This window comes from Octopus bimaculoides, chromosome 9 (assembly GCF_046866305.1).
Source record: "Octopus bimaculoides isolate indiv1 chromosome 9, ASM4686630v1, whole genome shotgun sequence".
Taxonomy (NCBI): Eukaryota; Metazoa; Mollusca; class Cephalopoda; order Octopoda; family Octopodidae; genus Octopus; species Octopus bimaculoides.
Genome location: NC_142936.1, coordinates 34049151 through 34073143, shown reverse-complemented (window position 1 = coordinate 34073143; position 23993 = coordinate 34049151). Strand labels below are relative to the sequence as shown.

The window sequence follows — 23993 nt, the reverse complement described above, 5'->3', positions numbered from 1 at the left end:
ATCTCCTCAGCTTGCCAGCTCTAGTCAAATTGCCCAACCTATGGAAAACAGACGTTAAATGATGATGATACGCACGCACACAAACTGTATGTATATAAATATGTGTGTGTGTGTTGTAAAGACAATACGCATGAACAAAGACAACACGGGAAGAATGAAGTCTGACAACTATGGTATTAGTTAAAAAAAGTTCAATGGTGAAAGAGTGTCTTTAAATGTTTTGGCACTAGTCTTTTATCAGAAAAAGAAAGACAAATATAAGCAGAGTGACACAATAATAGAGTGTATGTATGCATACATATATACATATATAACCACAAAAAAAGCAAAAGGTTAGGGAGAAGGTGAAGGATTAGAAGCTAGTTGGGAATAAAAAAATTAGAAGCTAGTTGTAGGTGAAGAGGGAAAGTTGAGAATGAAGGAAAGGGGAGATGCATAGGTACATTTGTCACAGTTTATCTCTGTTTAGAAATAAGCATAAGAGGGTATGGGGTGTGCATGTGTGTGTTAGTGTAGTGTATGTATGTGTATAAGCATGTGTAACTGTGGAAGTATAGTAACATAGGTTAGTGGAGGTGGGGGTGTTACACACACTAACAATAGTGTGTGTAATATAAAAGTATGGAGATAAAGCAGTGAGAGCATGTGTAAGTGTGTGGATGAAACAGAAAAAATGGAAAGAGTAAAGTGAAAGATGTTACTGATGATTGCAAGTGCAAAACGAGTAAGGATGGGAAAACAAGGCATGCAGCTACAAAACAAAGTTTAAACCAAAATTAGAAAATGGAAGAAAAATACTTGAATTTGTTGAGAAGAGAAAAATGAGAAACAATTTACATAATTGGTAAAAGGTCCAGAAGGTGGTAAAATATCCAGTAAATGGTACAATTTGAGGAGGTGGAATAATTTGGAACAAGAAGATGCAAAGTCAGACATTATTAAGCATATGGTGTAGAGAAAGAAGGAAAATGGTGAAAGAAAGTAGGAAGGGATCAAAAATAGTGTTTTTTGATAGAAGAGCGAATACAAGAGGAAGGTTGCAGGTGAAAAATATGGCATGCATGTGTGTGACAAGGAAGGAATGTTGGCTAGCTAAAAAGTAGAAGTAACAGATAGGAAAAGAGTGAATTAAAGATGTCAGACAAAACAAGCGCTCGAGTGTAGAAATAATAAGAAGAATCATCCTTGTCAGCATTGTTATTATTATTTAACGTCCATTTTCCATGCTGGCATGGGTTGGACAGTTTGAGAGGATCCAATAAGCTACAGAAAAAACTTAAGTAAACACTTCAAGTTATTCAGCATGATTGAAAACAATCTACAGACTATTTTCCTCCCTCCATTACCTGATTAATGGTATGTTTCCACCACTGGGAACATCACAGTGAAAATATGTCTTCTTTCTATCTAACTTTTCTATGGCTCTGAAAATTTTCACTACTACAGAAATCAGTATCTAAAATATCATCAGTCAGAAGAGTTTCAAATTTTGCTGTCATAACTTTCAGGTATGCTTGAAAAATTGAACAAAAGAATGTCATAACAGTTTGGTTGTCACAAGGTATCACCTGATCAAGGCTTATGGAGTATTATCATAGCAAGGTAGATATTCTGAACCATTAAATTAAAGCAACTTATTTACTCATCAGTAATACAATATCTTATTATCAATCTGCACAACATGTAGCCCACTGGAGTTTAATCTAACTCAGCTCAAAATTAAGTTGATATTTATTTTAAAAAACAACACAATCATTGAAAATGTGAGCTGGCAGAATCATCAGCATGCTGGACAAACTGCTTAATAGCATTTTTATTCTGTCTTCATGCTTTGAGTTCAAATTCTACTGAGGTTGACTTTGTCTTTTATCCTTTTGAGGTTGATGAAATAAGTACCAGCTGAATACTGGGGTCGATGTAATCAACTTACCCCTCTCCTGAAATTGCTAGCCTTGTGTCAAAATTCGAAACCAATATTATAATTGCCATAGAGAAACATGAATTACTAAAGAAACACAAATTTGTATTGCATGAGAACTGCAAATAAAAAGTATGATATTGAGTTACCTTTGTTTGTGGACATGATTGAGAAAGTCCATTGTAATGAAACACTATAAAGCGATTTGGACAGCCTTGACTTCCTTCTTCAGGATAAAATTCTTGCATAAAACTGCTCAGCGTGATGATTCCAAGGTTCTCTGAATCCAATTTGTTCCGCACCACATCAACACTTAAATGTTTAAGAAAACAAATAGTAGCAAAAATGCAAGATTGACACCAAACTTGTATACTGTTAAAACAGTTAGAACAGTATAATCAAAACTATCGGCTAAACCTTTATTTTTCAATATTTTACATAAATTATGCTCTTGATATTTAAATTGTAGAAGGTAGAAAACCAGACCAGATGTTTTATTGTTTTGCAAAATCAATAACAAGAGTCATCATCATCGTTTAACGTCCGCTTTCCATGCTAGCATGGGTTGGACGATTTGACTGAGGACTGGCGAACCAGATGGCTGCACCAGGCTCCAATCTAAAAACTCTGCCAGATCAGATTGGAGCCTGGTGCCACCATCTGGTTCGCCAGTCATCAGTCAAATCGTCCAACCCATGCTAGCATGGAAAGCGGACATTAAATGATGATGACTCTTGTTATTGAGTTTGGATCTCAATGAAGATAACTTTGCAGTATATTTCAACAGACTTAAGAAGTTTATAGCACTTCCCTTTATTAGATGTATCTTATTATTTGACAAAGAAAGAAATTATATTAATGGGGTGGGGAATGAACTGGTCTACAGTTGTTTTGTGTTATTCTAACAGGATACAAAGTTCATATAAGTGTATGCATGTGTGTATGTGTATGTATGTATATATATATATATATATATATATATATATATATATATATATATATGTATATGTGTGTGTGTGTGTATTTAATCTTACTGAGCAGTATATTACTGATTGTGGTACATAACTGGTCAGAATGTCAGGAGTTGTGAATATTACAGTGCAAATCTGACAGCAATATTCTGATCACTTATATGCCATAACCAGTAATATACTGCTCAACGGTACATAAATATAAATGAAAAATCAAATAACTATTATCAAAACTCATGATTGTACATATAGAAACAGATTCTATAAGAATAAGCGTAAACCATGTAAAATAGTATCATTATATGGATTTAACTAATCCCTTTCATTTATATTTATATGTAAGATAGTACCGATTGCATCGTAATAATTGTTTACTTTTTACCTTATCGATTAAATCCTTTCCTTCTTTTAATATTATTTTTAATATTGTATTTGAATCTCATTACTAAGCTAAATTAATATATATTTTTTCAAAAACTTTGATGACTGCAATCTGAATGTAACCTAATTTAATTTATTTATTATTATTTATAATTTATATTTTCTAAATTATCTTGTTTACATAACCTTAAAACAAGTTTAATTACTATTCTAAACTTAAAATGAAATATAATTATTTGATATGATTATGCACATTTGAGTGGATTATATAATTCAGAAATATTATTTACTAGATTTACCTCTCTTTGACCATTAATTTATAATTCTATTATGATATATAACAGATTATTTTCTCTCTTCATTTTATTTACTTTCAAAAGTCCAACGGTTTTTATTGAAATTACAGCGTTGATTGCTTGTCGCTACTTAACATCCTAGGTTAATATCCTAAGTTAATAACACTACTTACTTACTTACTTTACTATATAACGGTTTTCTTAACTGATATTGTATGCAGTTTCAATATGTTTCATGTCATTACAACCTGTTTATACACATATAATTTAAGGACAACTATTAATGTTGTCTGTTATTTGCTGTCTGCTATGAATTAATGAAACTTGACCCTGAAGAGATGCAAGATCCCAATTTTTATCTCAGACAAGAGTGAGTCGGGATATTGCATTGAAATGTACATAGGTCATTAAAAAAGTTTTTACGATGGATCGCGTTATAGCTCTTATTTAAATTGATATATATATATATCCCAACCTACCCACACTTACTACCATTGTATTCTCCACCCCTCCAATCGCCCTCACATACCTACCTGCACACAATATGTCTCTGTTCAATCTCTTTTCCAAAACATATCCACTTAATAACCCCTCACTTTACCAGTGCCCACCCACTACATCACCCCCCACCTCTACTTCCCACTTTCCTTTTGAAGTCTTGTGAACTTACCCACCCTCTCCAATCCCCAGTATACTTCACTATGAAAACCACCCTGTAACTTGGGTGTAAAGCCCCTGGCCCCTCTCTGTCACATCTTCATCATCTTTCTTTCCTCCCCACTCTCTTTCTCTTTCTCCATCTGAGGTAACCATGTAGCTCTTCTAATACAAGACATCTTTTCTGTCCCTCAATACTACTCCCTATTGTTGAGGGATCTTGTCCTGCAAATTACTTGGTGACCTCACTGCTGCTAGTGCAACATAAAACGTCCCCAGTACATTATGTAAAATGGTCAGTGTTAGGAAGGGCATCCTGCCAGAAAACCATGTCAAAAGAGACAACAGAGCTTACTGCAGTCTTCTGACTTGCCAGCTCTTGTCAAACCATCCTACCTATGCCAGCATAGAAAATAGATATTAAATGACGATGATAATGATGATGTGTACAAAGAATTTATTAATTCATACATTGTGTGATGGTCATCCCAATTTTTAACAACACCATGGGTATATTAACACCCACAGCATTATATGTTGAGACGTTTATATGCTTTTGATGCAATTGGTTTTACTTCTCTTACAAGTATCCACACAACTTTGAGTCATGGATGAAACTTATTTAACAAGCTAATTGCATTGAGGTAAGAAAGAGTTTGTAATAAGATTTTAATTCATGAACTTGTACGATCTGTTGTCTAGCAGTTTAATCTTATAATTGCTAAATCATTACCATTAACTAAATTGTTTTTAGGCTATCTTGATTATTTTTTCTAACATATAAAATAAAAATATTAAGAGTTTTGGAAATTTAGTAAGGTTTAAATTTATAGAAACCTTAACCTTTTCCAAAACCAAAACACTTAACATTCTCTTCATGTGTTAGAAAAAAAATATTCAAGATAATCTAAAAACAAATATAAATGCTAACAACAATCTTTGTTAATGAAATTTGTTTTTAGGCTAGCTTGATTAATTTCTTTCTATTAAAGAAAATAAAAATATGAAGCGTTTCGGAATTCTGAGATAGCAATTCAAAATATATCTGTGTGTACTAAGTGAATATAATGAAAGAGAAGAAAGAAAGAAATTTAAGTTATTTATCATTTTCTATACTATTATTAGTGACATGCAAAAGATAGATTGAGATTGTTGTTGAATATGCTAAATACAACAATGAATACAAGGATAACTTACAATTCCTTTTCTGAACCCAGATCTAATTCCTGTAAAAGCTGTCCCAGAGAAGAAGTAGATATAAAACCATTACCTGTACAGAGAAAAGGAAAATAATTTTTTTTTCTCTCAAAATACTTTTGGCAACATTACTATACTTAAGATCAAAAAGACACCAAACTTTTAAAACTGCTTGTTCTTACAGTAACTCTGACCTTGAAGTCTAATAGTAATCACATCATACCATATAGGGTTGTCATCAATCTGCACATGCTTGAGTGATTTATTACAAGTTGAACAATGTGTTTGTATGAAATTCTGTCTCAAATAGGAGGCAGGGGACCCTTTTACAGAGATGTTTCTAATGTTACACCACTGGAAAAAGATAACAAGCTGTATACAATCTCACATTAATAGCAGCACTTCAAATTGTGAATGATTGGAGAATGATTACATTGTAAAAAGGTGTGTTGTAATCATGAAAATTGTTGCCTGTTTGTGAAGTTTCATAAGAAGTAAACATAATTCATGTCAGATGAATTTTAAAAGAAAAGTGGAAGATGCTTCATGTTACAACAAAATTTGCACTGAGTGTCACTGACAAACAAAAAGAAAACTAAGCCAGAGTCAATAAAGAGTTGTTGTTTGATCATTTGAATGCCATTGAAAATTTTCTGATTAGTATCATAACAAGTGACAAAGTATGGGTGTGCGGCTATAATGTTGAAACAAAAGTTAGTCATTGCAGTGAGTTGGGTTGTCATTGTTGCAACCAAATAAAGCACAAATGTGAAGGTGATGTCTTTTTTTATTGGAAAGCTGACTTCATCATGACTTTGTTCCACATGGTCAGATGATAAATAGTTTTATTTGGATGTTGAGATGTTTGAGATAAGTAGAGCAATGGAAGAGACTTGCAGAACAGACAAGCAAAATTTGGATGCTACCCTACAACACATCACTCCCGATCCATGATAAGATGATTCTTGTCCTTCAGTCACTCCACTCTCTGGATTTGGCTCCCTACTGATTCTTCTTTACTTCCAAAATTTAAATCATTCCTAAAAGGTTACCAGTTTTAGACACTAAAAGAAAATTTGCCAAAGAAACACATAACCTTGAATATTTCTAGAAACAGTTATTTTATGTGAAGCTGACCTAAACAATTTTAATAGCTTTTTTTTAACTGACCTTCATTATCAAATTTTTGAAACACCTGTTTTGCTGTCATTTCTTGAGTAGCAGGAAAAACTATTCCCTTCTCCTGAAAATAGAAGAGAGTTAATGCAAGGAAAAAGATATATAACATTCACTGTTGTTTTAAGATCCTACAATGAATTAAGTACATTTAAACCATTATTTAACTGAAATTGACTAAGCTTCAATTCCCAAGCTGAGCTACAGTTTAATGCACAACATTGATCTTTTCCTGTATTGATTCAACTATCACCATTCAAAGTAAAAACTATTAAAACTTGGATGCAATTTGCCAATCTCATTATTAAAGGACTTAGAGTGTCTTTTTTTTTCTGCAGCAAATTCTAGAAATGAGTTTAAAGTTGCCACACTAATTTCACTTCATATTTTTTTAAAGATCTACTTTTGTCTGTATATGGATTTTATCCTTTGGTACTCAGTAAACTGAATTTGCAACCCAGTTTCAATACTAACTGGAAAATTCATTTTACATTTAAGGTCACTAATACTCTTTGGAACATGAGTTTGATAACTAGCAAAAAAAAAAGTCAACTGATTCTATTTTAATATTTCATTTAACACTTGTAAATATGACAGAGTTGTATTTATCATGTGCAAAAAAATATATTTATATATAGGTGCTTGGGTGTGTGGTAAGAAGCTTGCTTCCTGATCACATGGTTCTGGGTTCAGTCCCATTGCATAGCATCTTGTGAGTGGATTTGGTAGGTGGAAACTGAAGGAAGCCCATCGTGTGTATGTGTGTGCGTCTGTACATGTGTTTATTCCCCACCACTACTTGACAACCAGTGTTGGTGTGTTTACATTCCCGTAACTTAGCAGTTCAGCAAAAAGGCCAATAGAATAAGTAGCAGGCTTAAAAAAGAAAAGAAATGAAGTACTGGGGTCAATTCATTCAACTAAAAATTCTTCAAGGCAGTGCCCCAGCATGGCCACAGCCAAATGATTGAAACAAGTAAAAGATAAAAGATCATATGTAAATGATTTCTCGTTATGTGCATGTTTTATTACGTGCACTTTCAGAAGTATATAATTTTGATAATTTAAAATATGAAGTATACAATAAGTAGTTTGCTCTTTAAAAAGACACTGAAGCAGTTGTAAAACTTCCTATAGAATGAATTGCTTGTAGCATTGTTCAATGTCTATTTCACTAACAATATAATGCTATTTGAAAACATGTACTAGATAAGAGCTGATAAAAATAAATACCAATAACATATAATAAAATCAAATCAATCACAAACACTCTTTCAACTGACAACCACACAATGTACCTTGTCAAAATAAACACTACTTTTAACAATAAGTTAAATAAAATATATAATGCTACATGATAGGAATTGTAGAACAAGAATACTTTAATTCCTAGTTGATATTCTAATATCTTTGATAACAGCATTCATATCACACGAAATCATATCTCGTCCTTATAAATTTGTTTCTTGCGCTTAGTAAAAAAAAAAAATCATTTTATACATACATACATACATACATACAAAATGTATGTAATGTATGCATATCATCATTCTCACTATTTGAACATCCACTTTCCCATCTTGTATGGGTCAGATGGAATTCAGAGGTAGATCTCCTATGGCCAGATGCCCTTCTTGTCACCCTCTGCCTGTTTCCAAGCAAGTTAATATTTCCTCTAACTAGAAGGGTTTTCATGGAAGATTGGAAACAAACAATACCACTTGTAAGATGGTGAAGCTTGTTTTCAACTATAGTGCCATGTCAAGGCAAGGACACACACACACTCGTATCATCATTTCATCTCCCACTTTTCAATGCTCACATGGAATTTGTTCAGGCAGATACTCCTGTCATCAACCCACATTTGCTTTCAAGTATGGTAATATTTTGTCATAGCTAGATATGTTTTCACAGAAGATTGGAAATGAAAAACACTGCTTGCATGATGGCAACACTCAGAACTATCACACAACATCAAGGCAAGGAGACAGTAACTAACACACATACATATATACATATGTACTGCAATCTCATAGTCAGATACAAACATCATTTTAAAACACGTGATTGCATTACTTTCAATAAAGTAAGTACTTATTATGTTATGTAGATTTAATACCCACCTTGGAAAAAAGCACTGTCAAATGTGTTTCACTAGCAAGTAGCCAAATTGGGCATTTGGGATTTTTCAGAAACCATCCAACCTGTGGAAATAAAAATTTCCGATTGACAAATACTCACATTTTCAAAATTAAGCAAAGGTGATAAGCAATAGTGTGAATAAAAAAATGTGTAATATAGTCAAAACAAATACAGCTAAAAGAATTAAAAAGCACAAATTTTATATCAGCTATGCAAACAAGCTCAGTGACAAAACTTAAACACCACAGAATGCAACACACTGAGCAAGTAGAACTAGCATGTTAAGGGGTGGGGGAGACACCTTGATGTCAGGTTGACAAAACACAACATATTAAGTCAGTTGAATATAACTCCATATTAAGCTGACAGAAAAAGCCTACCTGTTCAGCTAGCAAGGCATGTAAATTTGGAGAGTAGAACTCTAAAGCGTCTCTCAAATTATTCAACCATGAAAATGTAATTATTTTATTTACATGACATCATCACACAACCAATAAGGGATAAGAGCAAAGGATAGGAGTTATAGTGAAGATATGGGAGATATGTTCTGCCATTAAAAATAGCAACACAAAAACATCAAACAGAAAAAAAAAATTAACTTTCTTGAGAAATATCAAAAACTGAATTTCTTATGAAAGTCAATAAATGTAGAGAAAAGGTTTACTCACCTCACAGTAACGTAAGTGTTCAAGGAGGGTCAAAAACCCAATGTAAGATTGTTTATAGATACCACGCATTTCTGAAAGGACAATAATACATTTTTGGCAATTATCTACTAATGAGTATGGAGATAACAAATTACTCAATTACCACTTCATTAATTTTCTGTACTTGCACAGGGTGGATATTCTGCAAATATTGCTATTTTGAAATTGATATTAATTCTGAATATCTTTAGCTGAAGCCTTAATTCAAACTTAACACCTATTTTCATAAACATTGACAAAAGGAAATGAATTTCTCTATACAATAGAAATAAGCAGGACTTCTATTTAAAACACATCACACATATTGACATAAAAAGTTCTTAAAAATAAATTCAAAGTGTTATCGTATTCCACAGGCATGGCTGTATGCTAAGAAGCTTACTTCCCAACCACATGGTTCTGGGTTCAGTCCCACTGTGTGGCACCTTGGGCAAGTGTCTTCTACTATAGCCTTGGGCCAACCAAAGCCTTGGGAGTGGATTTGGTTGATGGAGACTGAAAGAATCCCATCGTGTGTGTGTGTGTGTATGTGTGTGTGTGTGTGTGTGTGTGTGTGCGTGTGTATGTATGTATGTATGTATATATATATATATATATATATATATATATATATATATATATATATATATATATATATCATCATCATCATCATCATCGTCGTTTAACGTCCGCTTTCCATGCTAGCATGAGTTGGACGATTTGACTGAGGACTGGTGGAACCGGATGGCTACACCAGGCTCCAATCTAATTTGGCAGAGTTTCTACAGCTGGATGCCCTCCCTAACGCCAACCACTCAGATATATATATATATATATATATATATATATACGTTTGTGCTTCTGTGTTTGTTCCCCTACCATCACTTGACAACCGATATTGGTGTGTTTACATCCCCATAACTTAGTTGTTTGGCAAAAGAGACCAATAAAGTAAGTACTAGGCTTACAAAGCGGTCAATTTGTGTGACTAAAGGTGGTGCTCCAGCATGGTCGCAGTCAAATGACTGAAACAAGTAAAAGAATATTGAAACATATTTATATTTCTTTAGTTTGGAAGTTCCAAAACAATGTACAGAGACAATGTTTACTCAATAAACTACAGCACAACTTCAGATTTGCTATGAACTGACACTTTCTAATCAACCAACAAAACTAAATTGTGGATATAATTACAACAGATTGGAAAAGACAAGTATTAAATTAAACCAAGATATTGTAAAAAGATAAATATTCCTATTCAATCATTTAGTTCTATGCTTATTACCTCAGATATTACTTCAGATAAAAAAAAAAAAAATCTACAGAATTGTGATACAGATTTAACAAATTATCTTAACCAGAAATGGTTAGTAAAGCAACTGAAAGAAATAAACATCTCTTTAGTTGCCTTTTCATAACCATTTCTAAGTTAAAAGTAAAGAAATCTCATGCTTCAAAGGAACTTCAATGGAATTAAAGGCTGGTGGAACTACAAAAAGGAGTGGATAGGTTAAATAGTAAGGACACAAAATGGATAATGTGAAGAGTTAATTGCAGTGAATGAGATGTAAGGAGTGAGGTGATGGGTGGAGTGGAGAGTAAGTAAGAAACGGTTGGCATAAGAGGCTGACAAGAAGGAGGAGTGTCATAAGAGCAATTTCGATAGAGGAGTGGTGAGAGGGGTTGTGGGGAAAGCCAAGTAAATGGGTATGTAGACATTTATAAAGAAACAAAAAAAAAAAAAAAAATGCCCATGAGGTGAGAACATTACTGACAGCCTACAAATTGACAGGTTGTCTTCAGACCAAGGTTTCAGTGAATTCCAAAGATGGGAAAGTGGTGATGAGGAGGGAATGGTTATGGAAGTTCAAGTGACAAACTACAGGTTTCAGAATGCCAGTGACTTTTTTTGTGGATATCTTGTAGATCTTACCTGAAGCAACCATACAAATACAACAACCTGTCTTACCTATATACAAGGTGTTACAGTGATCATATGCAATGTAGTAAATCAGATTAGCAGATATGCAATGAAAGTAGTTAGAAATATGGACAGTTGACTTGGCGCAATGAAGTATTGTGGATTTGGATATAAAGTGACAACTAATGCATCACGCGTGGAAGGAGGCAAAAATTCCATGTCGAGTGTGGTTGGAGATAAAGGAGCACTTGACCAGAAACAATGGAGGGAGTGAGAGAAGAGGATGGTGGATTTGGTGGGGGATAGGAACAAAATTTGAAGTTGGAGTGGGATTCAGTTGGAATGTAAAGCAAAGGGATAGAAACAAGGTGTTGGTGTAAACAGGTCTGTAAGGAATTGATAGAGATATGCAAGGTATTAGAAATGAATTCCAATAAAAGGCAGAAATTGTTTACAAAAGTGGCGAAAGATGAACTGGTATCAAGTGAGTGATGGTATCAGTTGATGCAGTTGCCAATATAATGACATAACTCAACGTTAGGGCCACAAAGCAGCAGATCCATTAGGAATAGTTGCTACAGCTTTATAAATATCACACAAGTTAATCCAGTAGTGTGAGAAGGTGGAGTAGTATCATTATGAAGACTAATGTACCCAAGTTTCATTAGGTGTTCCTGAATGGTGCTTTTTAGAACTTCCAACATCTCTGCAAGCTCCCTAGTTGTGATTTTTGTATTGACTTCAATGTTTACCTTTAAAAGATCGTCGTCCAACTCTGAAGGTCTTTCAGAGTGACTTGCATCTTCTAGGCTGAAATTCTCACATTTGAATTTTGGAAACTGTTTCTAAACTGTTTATTCATCTACACCACTTTCACCATAACATTTAACAAACAGTTTTAACACATTTCTATGTTTTCACTCGTTTTACAGAAGATAAACATTACATGCCAAAACATGCAAATTTGTATATCCATTTTAAAACTTGATAAAGGCTGGTAAAAGTAAGATATACTAATTTTTGGTGAGAGACATAACTGGTAGGCTACCATGTTGCAAATGATGCCAACATATCACTCATACCAATATTACAACAGTTATATAAAATGTTTAAAAACACAACTGTCAAAATCACTCCGAACTTTCTGAACAACCCAATATATTGCATCCAGATATTCAATCAGCTACCCATAGATTTGCATGAGAAAGACTGACAAGGACTATATAAGAACTGCATCATAACAAATATGATGATCATGATGATGGAATAATTAAAAAATTTTGATATGCTTAAAAGCAAATTGAAAAGTTATAACTTTAGTAAGGCTTTACATAATCATAGTTACTATATTTATATTGTATTCCTATTAGTAATTTGAGCTCCAAACAAAATTTAGTTAAAAATTTTGATTGCACTTCTAATCAAATTTAAGTAGATACTGCTACTACAAAAATATTTGTGAGCAATATAGCATTATTGGCCTGTATGCTAAATATTCAGCACATCTACCTTCCCTCTCCCCCTCACCTACATCTAGTCTCTCTTACATCTTCCAGAACTCACTCTCTACCCAGAAATACTTTCTAGCCATTAATTACAATTCAAAACGAACATTAATCGTATTAACCTCAACCCAGTCATATCTAAAAGTACCTTGCTTTCTTACATAAACCAATTTAGAAAAAACATTAGAAATATTGATTTCTAATTTTCTAAAAGTTGCTAAGAACTCAATGAAGTTGTGACAGAAAGTAAAATTATTCAGTTATTATGAATACACACCCAAATTTGTTAAAAATGGATATAAGCATCATTATAAATCTATTTCAATCTGTAACTAAATGACAATATTTAAATAATAAATTCAAATAACAAGAAAAAAAAAACCAAAAGCAACAAAACAAACTGAAATAACCAAGAAAAAGACTTACTTAATCCAGATATTTCTTTGTCATGGTCCCAAACATTAGAAACTGCTCTTCCAGTGAGAAGAAGGTTGATCAAGGATTGGCTGGAAAATGACAGTAGGTTCAGACAATTCATGTTAGCAAAATGTATAATAAGAAAAGTGGAAATAAATTAAATGTTTTAATTTCAAACATTCATGTACTGGGTCAAAAAGTAACCAAAGACAGATATCATTTCTTTTCTTCTGGAAATCACCATTGCTGTACAGTAGTCAATTCAATTGAATGTACATACTGATTTATCTCTAATTAGTCAAAAAAAAATAAATTTTTTTCATCTTTGGTCTTTGCTATACCAGTATGGCCAGTAAATGAGAAAAAATAAAGATAGCAGCTGCATCATCATGGTGATTCATGTCAGCGATTGCAGTTGACGGGGATCTGCACTAGGTTCTGATCTGATTTGGCAAGGTTTCTATGGCTGGGTGCCCTTCCTAATGCCAACCACTTCGAGAGTGTAGTTGGTGTTTTTTAAGTCCCACCAGTACAGGTGCCATTGACCTGACACCAGCATCAGTCAAGACTACAGTCTCACTTGGCTTGACAGGTCTACACAAGCATGGTACATCATCAAAGGTCTCAGTCACCTGTCACTGCCTTCATGAGGTCCAATGCTTGAGCAGTGCTTTTTACAGGCCACTGGCACAGGTGCCAGTCAGACGGCACTGGCATTGGCCACAACAATGATCTCACTTGGCTCAGCAGGTCTTCACAAGCACAGCATACCGTCCAACGTTTTGTCATTGCCTCCACAAGGCCCAACATTTGAAGGTTGTGCTTCACCACCTTGTCCCATGTCTTCCTGGGTCTAATTCTTCCACAGGTTTCCTTGACTGTTAGAGTGCAACACTTCTTCACACAGTTGTCCTCATCCAAATGCATCACATGACTATACCAACGCAGTCGTCTCTCTTGCACACCACAATCTGATGCCTCTTATGCCCAGCTTTTCTCTCAGGACACTTACACTCTGTCATGCATGCACACTGACATTACACATCCAGCAAAGCATACTAGCTTCCGTTCTTACAAGCCTACGCATGTCCTCAGAAGTCACAGCCATGTTTCACTTGGGCTGAGAATGTAGAGGACATGCAAAGATTAGGAAGAAATGAAACTAGCATGCTCTGTTGGATGTGAAATGTCAGTGTACATGTTACAACAAAGTGCAAAAGTGTTGTGAGTTAAATTCGAAATAAGTGGCATCTGCTGTAGTGTGCAAGGAGGAAGACCATACTGGCATGGTCATGTGATGTGCACAGATGAAGATAGCAGAATAAAGTACCAACTGCTATAGGTAGAGGGAACTTGTGGAAGAGGGAAACCCAGAAAGATGTAGGATAAAGTAGTGGAGACTGACCTCAGGTTATTGAATCTCACAGAGATGACTGGCAATTCACTATGCTCAAGGAAATCCCCCTTCACATCAGCAAAAAATGAAAGCTGGAGTAGCAATATATCTTCTCTACATCAAGATACCTGTTCATGTCCCTCTATCATACTTTAGCCTCTAAACAACTGGCACAATGTCACCCCCTCAATACTACACATCCCACTCAGTTAAGAGATCTTGTCTTGCAAGTTACTCGGTGACCTTACTAATGCCAGTGCCATAAAAAGCACCCCTTACAGACTGTAAAGTGGTTGACATTAAAAAGGCATCCAACCATAGAAATGATGTCAGAGGACTAACTTATTGGATCCTGTTGACTTGTCTAATCATACCACCATGGAAGATGGATGTTATATAATGAGGATGATGATGAAAATGCTGTTAGTCATTCACACCTTCTTATTTGAATGCTAAATCAGAAGTAAATTAAACTTTGCATAAATCTTGAAAGTCCTTGGATTTTTGGCATGATACTCAAGTAGAGGACTTAATTTCATATCACCAGTTGATGGTTTTTGGAAGCTTTGAACACTGATGTTACATTTTTCCCAAGAGATAAAAGTTCTAGTAGGCATCTGCTTCCAGAAAAGCAGAGTTTCATCAACAATGTATACTTACTCTAGTGTGTGGTTCACTTCAGCAATCATTTTCTTCAAAATAATTAATAGCAACAGCCTTTATATCAGCACTGGCAATTTGACCAGTCATTTTATGTTATGCAAAGTGTTGCTGAAATCTTTCGAACTGGCCTTTACCAGCCAGAAAAGTTTTATTTCATTAGAAGTTTCATCCTCTTTTTTTTTTTTTTTTCTGCTAATCATCTTAGTAATTTTTTTTCTTTGAATTTAAGTATATTACATCAAGTCTGATTCTCAATCTATACATTCAATAGCTGTTCTATTTTAAGCATCACATTAGATCTAATGTGAGGCTTAATACGGTCTGAGCAGTTAATGGAGTAGTTTTTTTAAGTACTTGAACTTAAATTTTCTCTCCATTGTCACATATTGTTCTCACTATATACACTACAAGCCTTAATATTTTGTCAATGTGGATGAATTTTTATTCTCCTACATCAAGCCCTTTTAAAACATTAAATTTAATATCCTGTGTAGTCCCGTCACAGCTTCTTTTCACACCAATGTCTTCAAATGCATACTGTGGCTTTTTCCCTAGACATCTTGAATTGTAGGTAAATCCAACAACAGTGGTGATCAATAATTATCTGTAACAAATATGTAGTAAAAAAAATAGCACCAAAAATAATGAATAATATCAATTAAAGAAAGAAACAAATGAATTAATGATGTTGGTAATCATCTCACCTTCCATGGCCATAGGTTCCGTCAATAAGTGATTCACTAGGATCTTCAACTTCATTCTTTATTTGTTCAATACCCTAAAAAAAAGAAAACACTGGACTATTGTAGCTGGATGAAGTCAAATATTCAGCCTTGACCAAACTAAAACATAGAAAGAAATTATTCACTCAGTTCAACATAGCATTCTGTTAATCATACTTAATGCAAATATATTGTCAAAAGCTTGAAAACTGGGAATTTTGTCTCGGGGAAGCATCTCGTATACACTTATGGAGTTAGAATACATAGAAATGTATAAGCAGCAAACAAAAAGTGTCTAGCAGCAGTGATAGAATTGGTAAATACATATTTCGTTTTTTTATTTTTAGCGTCCTTAGGAGCAAGTATCCACCAGCGTTGCATACCAAGACAAATTTAGCCACTACTGATATAGGAAACCAGTGATTAACAAACCACTGGTGCTGCAATTAACCAGCAGGCTGGATAAAAAAATTATCATTAGTGACAGAAACAATATTAGTTCAACACAACATTTTGTAATATACTAATGAAAACCTGGAAGCTGCTATATTCATCTTTAGAAACTCAATAAAGTGGTAAAATAGCTTTAACTGCACTAAACTTTCTAGCTCATTCATCTAAAGTGTTTCAACAATTGAACAAACTATACAAACTCAAACATCAAATTATAAGCAAAGAAGGTGTCTCAAAGTTTTCAATAAAAGACAATCTCTTTATGAACACCCATGAAATGGAATTTCTTTTTCCATTTCAAGCCACCAATTTTAGAGGTCTTGCAAAGGTCATGAACAAGGCTTGTCATCCTTTGACTAAAACAAGTTATACCATTGATTTTTTGCATGATATCATCAATGCTTCAAACTAAACATTCAACTATTTCAATATACAAGTGAACAAAATACTCATCATGATATCCAAATAAATATATTCCCACCTTAACATCCAAGTGAACATCCTATTTACTAGAATGACTGAATCAACATCCTATCTACTCTTGTTTAAAAAGCTACAAGATTATTCCTACTAGCTTAACAAAGCTGAAATGATGCTATCCTAAGGCAAACAAAATCACATAAAAGTAGTATTTGGATTTTAAAAATACGTAAAAGAATCAAGTCATACAAATAATATGATTCAACAGATATTTCACGTGTGAATGATAAGGAACAACCACAATACTGTAACTGAAAAAGTGGATTACCTTAGAGAGAATCACAGAATAGAGATAGAGCAGTACACCGTATTCTTTTGTAAATGAGCTAAGATTTTCTTTCATGCAAGTTTTCAGTTCTTCTGTACTGGAACATTGGTGACATCTGTGAAAGAGAGAGATATTATTTTAACAAAAAAACAGGAAGCACTGGGGAGACTCTCCTTGTGAACTGTCAAATATTTGCATTTGGTTTGGTTAATATAACATTGACATAATAGTGTAAATTGCTGAAGATTTAGGTCATATTCACTATGTGGGAAGTTAACAAATGGCCCAGTTAGTCCACCTTGTCATCATCATCATCATCATCATCGTTTAACGTCCGCTTTCCATGCTAGCATGGGTTGGACGATTTGACTGAGGACTGGTGAAACCGGATGGCAACACCAGGCTCCAATCTAATTTGGCAGAGTTTCTACAGCTGGATGCCCTTCCGAACGCCAACCACTCAGAGAGTGTAGTGGGTGCTTTTACGTGTCACCCGCACGAAAACGGCCACGCTCGAAATGGTGTCTTTTATGTGCCACCCGCACAAGCCAGTCCAGGGGCACTGGCAACGATCTCACTCGAAAATCCTACGGGAGCCAGTCAGGCGGTACTGGCAACGGCCACGCTCAAAATGGTGCATCTCATGTGCTACCCGCACAAGAGCCAGTCCAGGGGCACTGGCAACGATCTTACTTGGCTTGCCGGGTCTTCTCACGCACAGCACATTTCCAAAGGTCTCGGTCAGTAGTCATCGCCTTGGTGAGGCCCAATGTACGAAGGTCTTGCCTCACCACCTCAGCCCAGGTCTTCCTGGGCCTACCTCTTCCACGGGTTCCCTCAACTGTTAGGGTGTGGCACTTTTTCACGCAGCTATCCTCATCCATTCTCACCACATGTCCATACCAGCGCAATCGTCTCTCTTGCACACCACAACTGATGCTTCTAATGTTCAGCTTTTCTCTCAAGATACTTACACTCTGACGGGTATTCACATTGACATTACACATCCAACGGAGCATACTGGCTTCATTCCTTGCGAGCTTACGTATGTCCTCAGCAGTTACAGCCCATGTTTCACTGCCATGTAGCATGGCTGTTCGTACGCATGCGTCATACAGTCTGCCTTTTACAAAAATCAGTTTGATCACGGCTGTGCAACAAAAACAACTACAACAACAGTGATAACCACAAAAGCAAAATACATAATCAAATGAATATTCTGAGCTTAATGTATGAAAAGAATGATTAAAAACTAAAATGTTTATTTAAATTTCTTTTGTTTAAGAATACATGTTCAATTTAGTGTATGCAATTGAAAGAGCATTAAATTAAAAGAGCCATCTGCATAATTTACCTAATGTATATACACTAGTGACAGACATGATGCTGTGGTATTTGTCAGTGAGAAAATCTCTTCATTGACTTATATTAAAAACACATGTCAGAGCAAGGTGAACATGATCCCATCAGTGACTAAAAAGGAATGTCAGGCATGCTTTGACATTCCTGGACCATGTCAATGACATGTACCTGTCATCACAAGTCTAGATGAAGTTTGTCGCCTTTGACATACAGTTTAAATATATATAAGGTACACATACGGCTATTTTAATTTGATGCTGTTTCAATGCATACACTGGATTTTTCTCAGTCCAACAAACTTTCCACAATATCCAGTGAATGTATTATTCACTGTTCACTGTATGTATTTTTTCATATCTCCCAACACTATAGGGATTGCATCATATCCAACAAGACTCAAACCATGATTTGTCACTTCTGGAATCAATTACAAATCACTTATGGAGTGTACTGGTTGCTTTGCATGCTATCAGTTCTGTTGGAGTCGGCTTACAGTTCCTAAAGCTAAAGAGAGCCCTTTCTCTTCCCCTGTGATGAATGGAACAGATTTATTGCTATGAGAGGAGAGTAATGGAGAGAATAATAGAAGAAACATTGTTGGGGTGAGAGTAATGGGGATAGAAGAGAGTAGAAGGGGGATATTAATGTGAAGGATAAGTGTGAAGAAGGTGGAGACACAGTGGTAATGGTGATGGCTGTAGGTTGAGTAGGTGGACCAAGTGATAAGGTGGGTTAGTCAGCTTGCCATGCCAGAATTGGTTGCATGGTTCATCAAAGTCCAAGGCAGTTCTAGCTTAAGTTACACAGGTATAGTGTTGAGAGAGGATGGTAAGAGAAAAACTGACAGGTGCAGGTGACATGAAGGGAATCCAGATGTAGAAACTCAGCCTCAATAAATAACATCTCATTGATGCAAGCATGGAAAAGTGGACATTAACTAGTAAAGATGTACATATATTTTACTTGTTTCAGTTACTGGACTGCAGCCATGCCTCAGCATGGCTTGAAGGGTTTAGCCGAACAAATTGACCCCCATGACTTATTTTTAAAGCCTGGTACTTATTTTATCACTCTTTTGTGAAACCGCTAACTTATGGGAGACATACACAAACCAACACTGGTTGTCAAGTGGTGGTGGGAGATAAACACAGACACATACATATGTACATATATACACACACGATGGGTTTCTTTCAGTTTCTGTCAGCAAAATCCACTCACAAGACTTTGATTGACCCCTGGGATTATAAAAGATACTTGCCCAAGGTGGAACTAAACCCCAAACCATGTGGTTGGGAAGCATATATATATATATGACTGTTATATACATGTACATTTCTTTCTTCATTTTTTTTTTCTCTTCTTGTCTATTCTTTCTTTTCAGAAGTGTATACTCAATATGTAAAAGACTTTTCCTTCTAGTTCCGTGGTTCCCAAACTTTTTAGAGACGCAACCCACTATTTATGACACCAGTTTATGGCGACCCACTTAACTCTACTGGGTAAAAACATTAATGAAAGAAAAAAATTTATTTTAGATTACATTTTCATTGAGGCCTGTGAGAAGGATGAGCCTGTTTCTTGCTACGCTCAAGAATAGAATTAACATCAGGTTCAATGCGTTATAGTTTCAGCCGTAAAGAATTTGAGAGCTGCAGTTTATTTCGAAATTTGCTTTTAATCTCAACCATTGCTGAAAATCCAGCTTCACAATTATAAGATGACGCGAAAAGGAGAAGTACTGTTTAATGCTTTGGTGGAAATGATTGGGTACGGGGTTTGAAGAGATGCACAGAACTGTACCAATTTTCGGGTGTTAAAGGTCATTTTCAAGGAAGAGTCTTTGGATAAATCGATAAGTTCCTCATCAGCTTTTGTTGATATTCCAGTTGTCACGTCAGGTTGAAAGGGGTTCATAATCCATCTATTCTGTTGCATAGTATTCATCTCTTCATGAAAATAAAATTCAAAACTTTCTTTTGGCTTATTCAAGTGTTCAGATATCTCAATGACTATACCATTATCAACTTTTGCTTCATTCTCCATTACAAAGGTTTCAAACGTTTCAAAACAGTCATAATTTCAGTTGTCAATACGATTTTTCCACAGGACAAGTTTTTTCATAAAACCTCGATTTTTTCTCATGAATTGCGAATATACTGATACCTTCTGTTCCTTGTAAGTACAAATTCAGTTCGTTTCATTTCGAAAAAATATCTGCCAAATACGTAAGCCTCAGAATGAATTCTTTGTCGTGCAAATATTTCGCAAAATCGCTTTTACCTTCTAGAAATATAGTTACTTCTTCACGGAGTTCTGCAAGTCTTGTCAGCACTTTTCCCTTCGAGAGCCATCATATTTGTGTGCAAAAGAAGGGATTTATGATCGCTTCCCATCTCTTCGCACAACTTCTCAAATAAGCGCGATTGCAAAGGCTTTGACTTAATGAAGTTCACTATTTTGACGGAAGTGTTCAAAACATTTTCAAAATTATCAGATATATATTTTGATACTAACGCTGCCCTGTGAAGGTTACAGTGAGTCCATGATGCATTGGGATTAAGTTCAAGTATTCTGGTCACCACACCACTGTTTCTACTGCACATAGCCCATGCGCCGTCCGTACATATTCCAAAACATTTATGCCAATCAAGATCTTTTGCTCTGATATAAGTATCAACAGTATTAAAAATTTCATCGCTGGTACTTCGACTGACTGGTTCACAGAAAAACATATCTTCATGAGGTTTAAAGTTCCATATGTACTGTACAAAAACAAGCAGTTGGCACAAACCTTGTAAGTCAGTAGATTCATCAAGTGGTAAAGAAAAAAAAAGACTTCCACGAACCCATTCAATAACTTGATTTTCTACCCATTGAGACATTTCATCGATTCTACTCGTGACTGTGTTATTAGAAATAGGAATTGATTCAATTTCTTGTTCACTCTTATCACCAAAGAAAACTTTAACTGTATCTTTCATAGCTGGAAGAACTAAAGTCTCCCCAATTGTGTGTGGCTTACCAGTTTTTGCGATTCTCAAACTGATCAAGTAAGACACATACAAAGATTTTTCATTTACTTTGGTGTAATGTTGCATAACGCTCTGTCCTATCTTTAACTTGGTTAACATTCGCTCAAAAAAATCGAGAGGCTTGTCTTTTAACTCGGAATGCTTAGTCTCAATATGGCGATGCAATTTGTTTGGACGCATGCTCTCGTTTGCAAGTTGTTCTTAACAAATGATGCATCATGGTCATGGATCTTCTTCAACACCATTCCATGTAAATCTCATTTTTAAGTACTCATAATCATACTTTCTCAATACTTTTCTTCGCTTTGACTGGCTTAGTTTTGATTGACTGGACTTTTCTTCGTTTCGATTCACTGAAGACTCGTAGTCATCAACTTCAACTGACTTTTTTAACCAGTTATCCATAATATGAAGGACTGAGTAAATACGAAAAAATCGAATTTAGAAAGATAGACAATTTTGACTTACCGATAGATCTGACAGAATTAAAATACAACGCTTGAGATCATGCGCCACTTTAGAATTAATAATAAGCGTTGTTTCAATCGATGTGCTGCTATTCAAACTGTTTATCAGATAGACTCTATTGATCCATCTACCATCTAGCTGCTGTCTATTCCAATCATTTCATTGGCTAATTAATAGCCTCCTAGTGATCACTTCTATACTTTTTTGAATAATTTATAAACTTATTAGTGAAATCCATACTGTCTTATTTATTTTAATTTTTTACTATTTATATTAAATGTGAAACAAAACGTTTTATAACTGTCTCAATACCCTATGGGCAGGTATTAACTCAAATACAAAACCTCGAAGCAGTAACTGTTATCGGCTCGATTAGTGTTGTACTGCACCTAGTTAAAGTTCTCTATAAATAGGTAAAAACAGACTTTTCCTTTTTACGATTACGTGCAAATAAATAACTTGAGAAAATGACCACCTCTGATTTGTTAAGTTCATGAAAAAAGCCTACTGCTTGATAAAACAACCAGTCTGGTATTGAAAACATGAGTCTTGAACTATCTCGATAGACAGCAGTTAATTAAAGTTAATGCGTAATTTTATAACTTTTTGCGACCCACTAGGATTCCGTTCATGACCCATCAGTGGGTCGCAACTCATAGTTTGGGAACCACTGTTATAGTTTTTCCTATTTCCTGACTGTAAACCTAATACACTGTTTTTTTCACTTTGTCATCATGTTATATTTTTTGCACTATATACATGTATATTTGCATAAATAAATATGTGTGTGTGTGTGTGTGTGTATATATGAAGGAGTGCTAAAAAGTTCCTGGGTTTGGGAAAAAGAAAATACAAGAGGACTGGTTAATTACGATTCTATTCAACCTATTCCCCTCTCAGATCCACACACTTGTTGCAGTGATCCTTCAGTTTTTCTAAGTACTGTAAAAGAACTCAGAAGGTTGGGCCTCCAACCAGGCCTTTTGCAAGACCCTTAAAGACAGAAACTTTTCAGCACCCCCTCATATATATATGTAGGCACAGCAGACATAGCTGTATAGTGGTGAAATTCACTTTGTAAGCACGCCTAGGTACTTTGGGTAAGTGTCTTCTATTATAGCCCCAAGGTGACTAAAGCCTTGTCAGTGAATTTGGCACAGGAAAACTGGAAAAGAAGCCTGTGATATGTACATGTGTGTACACACACATGAATGTATGTGTGTGTTGTATGCCTTGATATATACTAACTGCAAACAAGCAAGACAGTCATATAAGCTCTGCCATTTGTTTGTCATCTTCTGTTAACATGTCCAGGATAGGAAAAATATTAGTTTGCTTGGAAAAGTAGGCATTAATATGATAATGATGATGTATATCAGTGGTTCTCAAGGAGGCATATGCTGCCCATGTTTCTCCCAAGGGGACATTAAAAGCCATGAAAGGGGCAATGAGTAATGCATTGGTTTTAAATTTAACTACAATTACTACCTGTATTACATAAGGCTATAAAAGTTGGGTAGTAAGTATCCAAGTATTGTGAAACTTTGCTGAAAAACGTTTGAGAAATATTGATATACATCGTCATATATAAATGTGTGTTTGTATGTGTTATATAATATAGATATCATATATTACCTTAAGTAAGAATGGAAGTTGTCCTTATCCATTCTAGGTCTCTTTGGATTAGTACCTCCACTATCTTGTTGTAGAGCTTCTTGGGTGTTGTTGTCATTAACGGTAGTGTTCACATTCTTCTCCAGTGTAACAATAATGTAGTGGTCGCTAGCTAGCTGTAGCAGAATCTCAAATAAACCATGGAATAGGAATGTAATTGCCATCTCCTCTATAGACATTCAACAGAGAAAAATTAAAGTGAAAG

At 35.0% G+C, this 23993-nt stretch overlaps 1 protein-coding gene across 1 annotated transcript in view; it reads right to left on the bottom strand.

The window, feature by feature from the left end:
• LOC106878210 (ubiquitin carboxyl-terminal hydrolase MINDY-3) overlaps positions 1–23993 on the bottom strand; it is a 46173-nt gene that overhangs the window by 1081 nt on the left and 21099 nt on the right. The window contains exons 3-11 of the mRNA XM_014927355.3: positions 23750–23957; positions 17250–17364; positions 16031–16104; positions 13277–13356; positions 9407–9477; positions 8720–8800; positions 6591–6663; positions 5421–5493; positions 2068–2230 (exon numbers count right to left, since the gene is read on the bottom strand). Coding sequence (XP_014782841.1) covers positions 2068–2230; positions 5421–5493; positions 6591–6663; positions 8720–8800; positions 9407–9477; positions 13277–13356; positions 16031–16104; positions 17250–17364; positions 23750–23957 — 938 coding nt within the window. The remainder of the gene's footprint in view (positions 1–2067; positions 2231–5420; positions 5494–6590; positions 6664–8719; positions 8801–9406; positions 9478–13276; positions 13357–16030; positions 16105–17249; positions 17365–23749; positions 23958–23993) is intronic.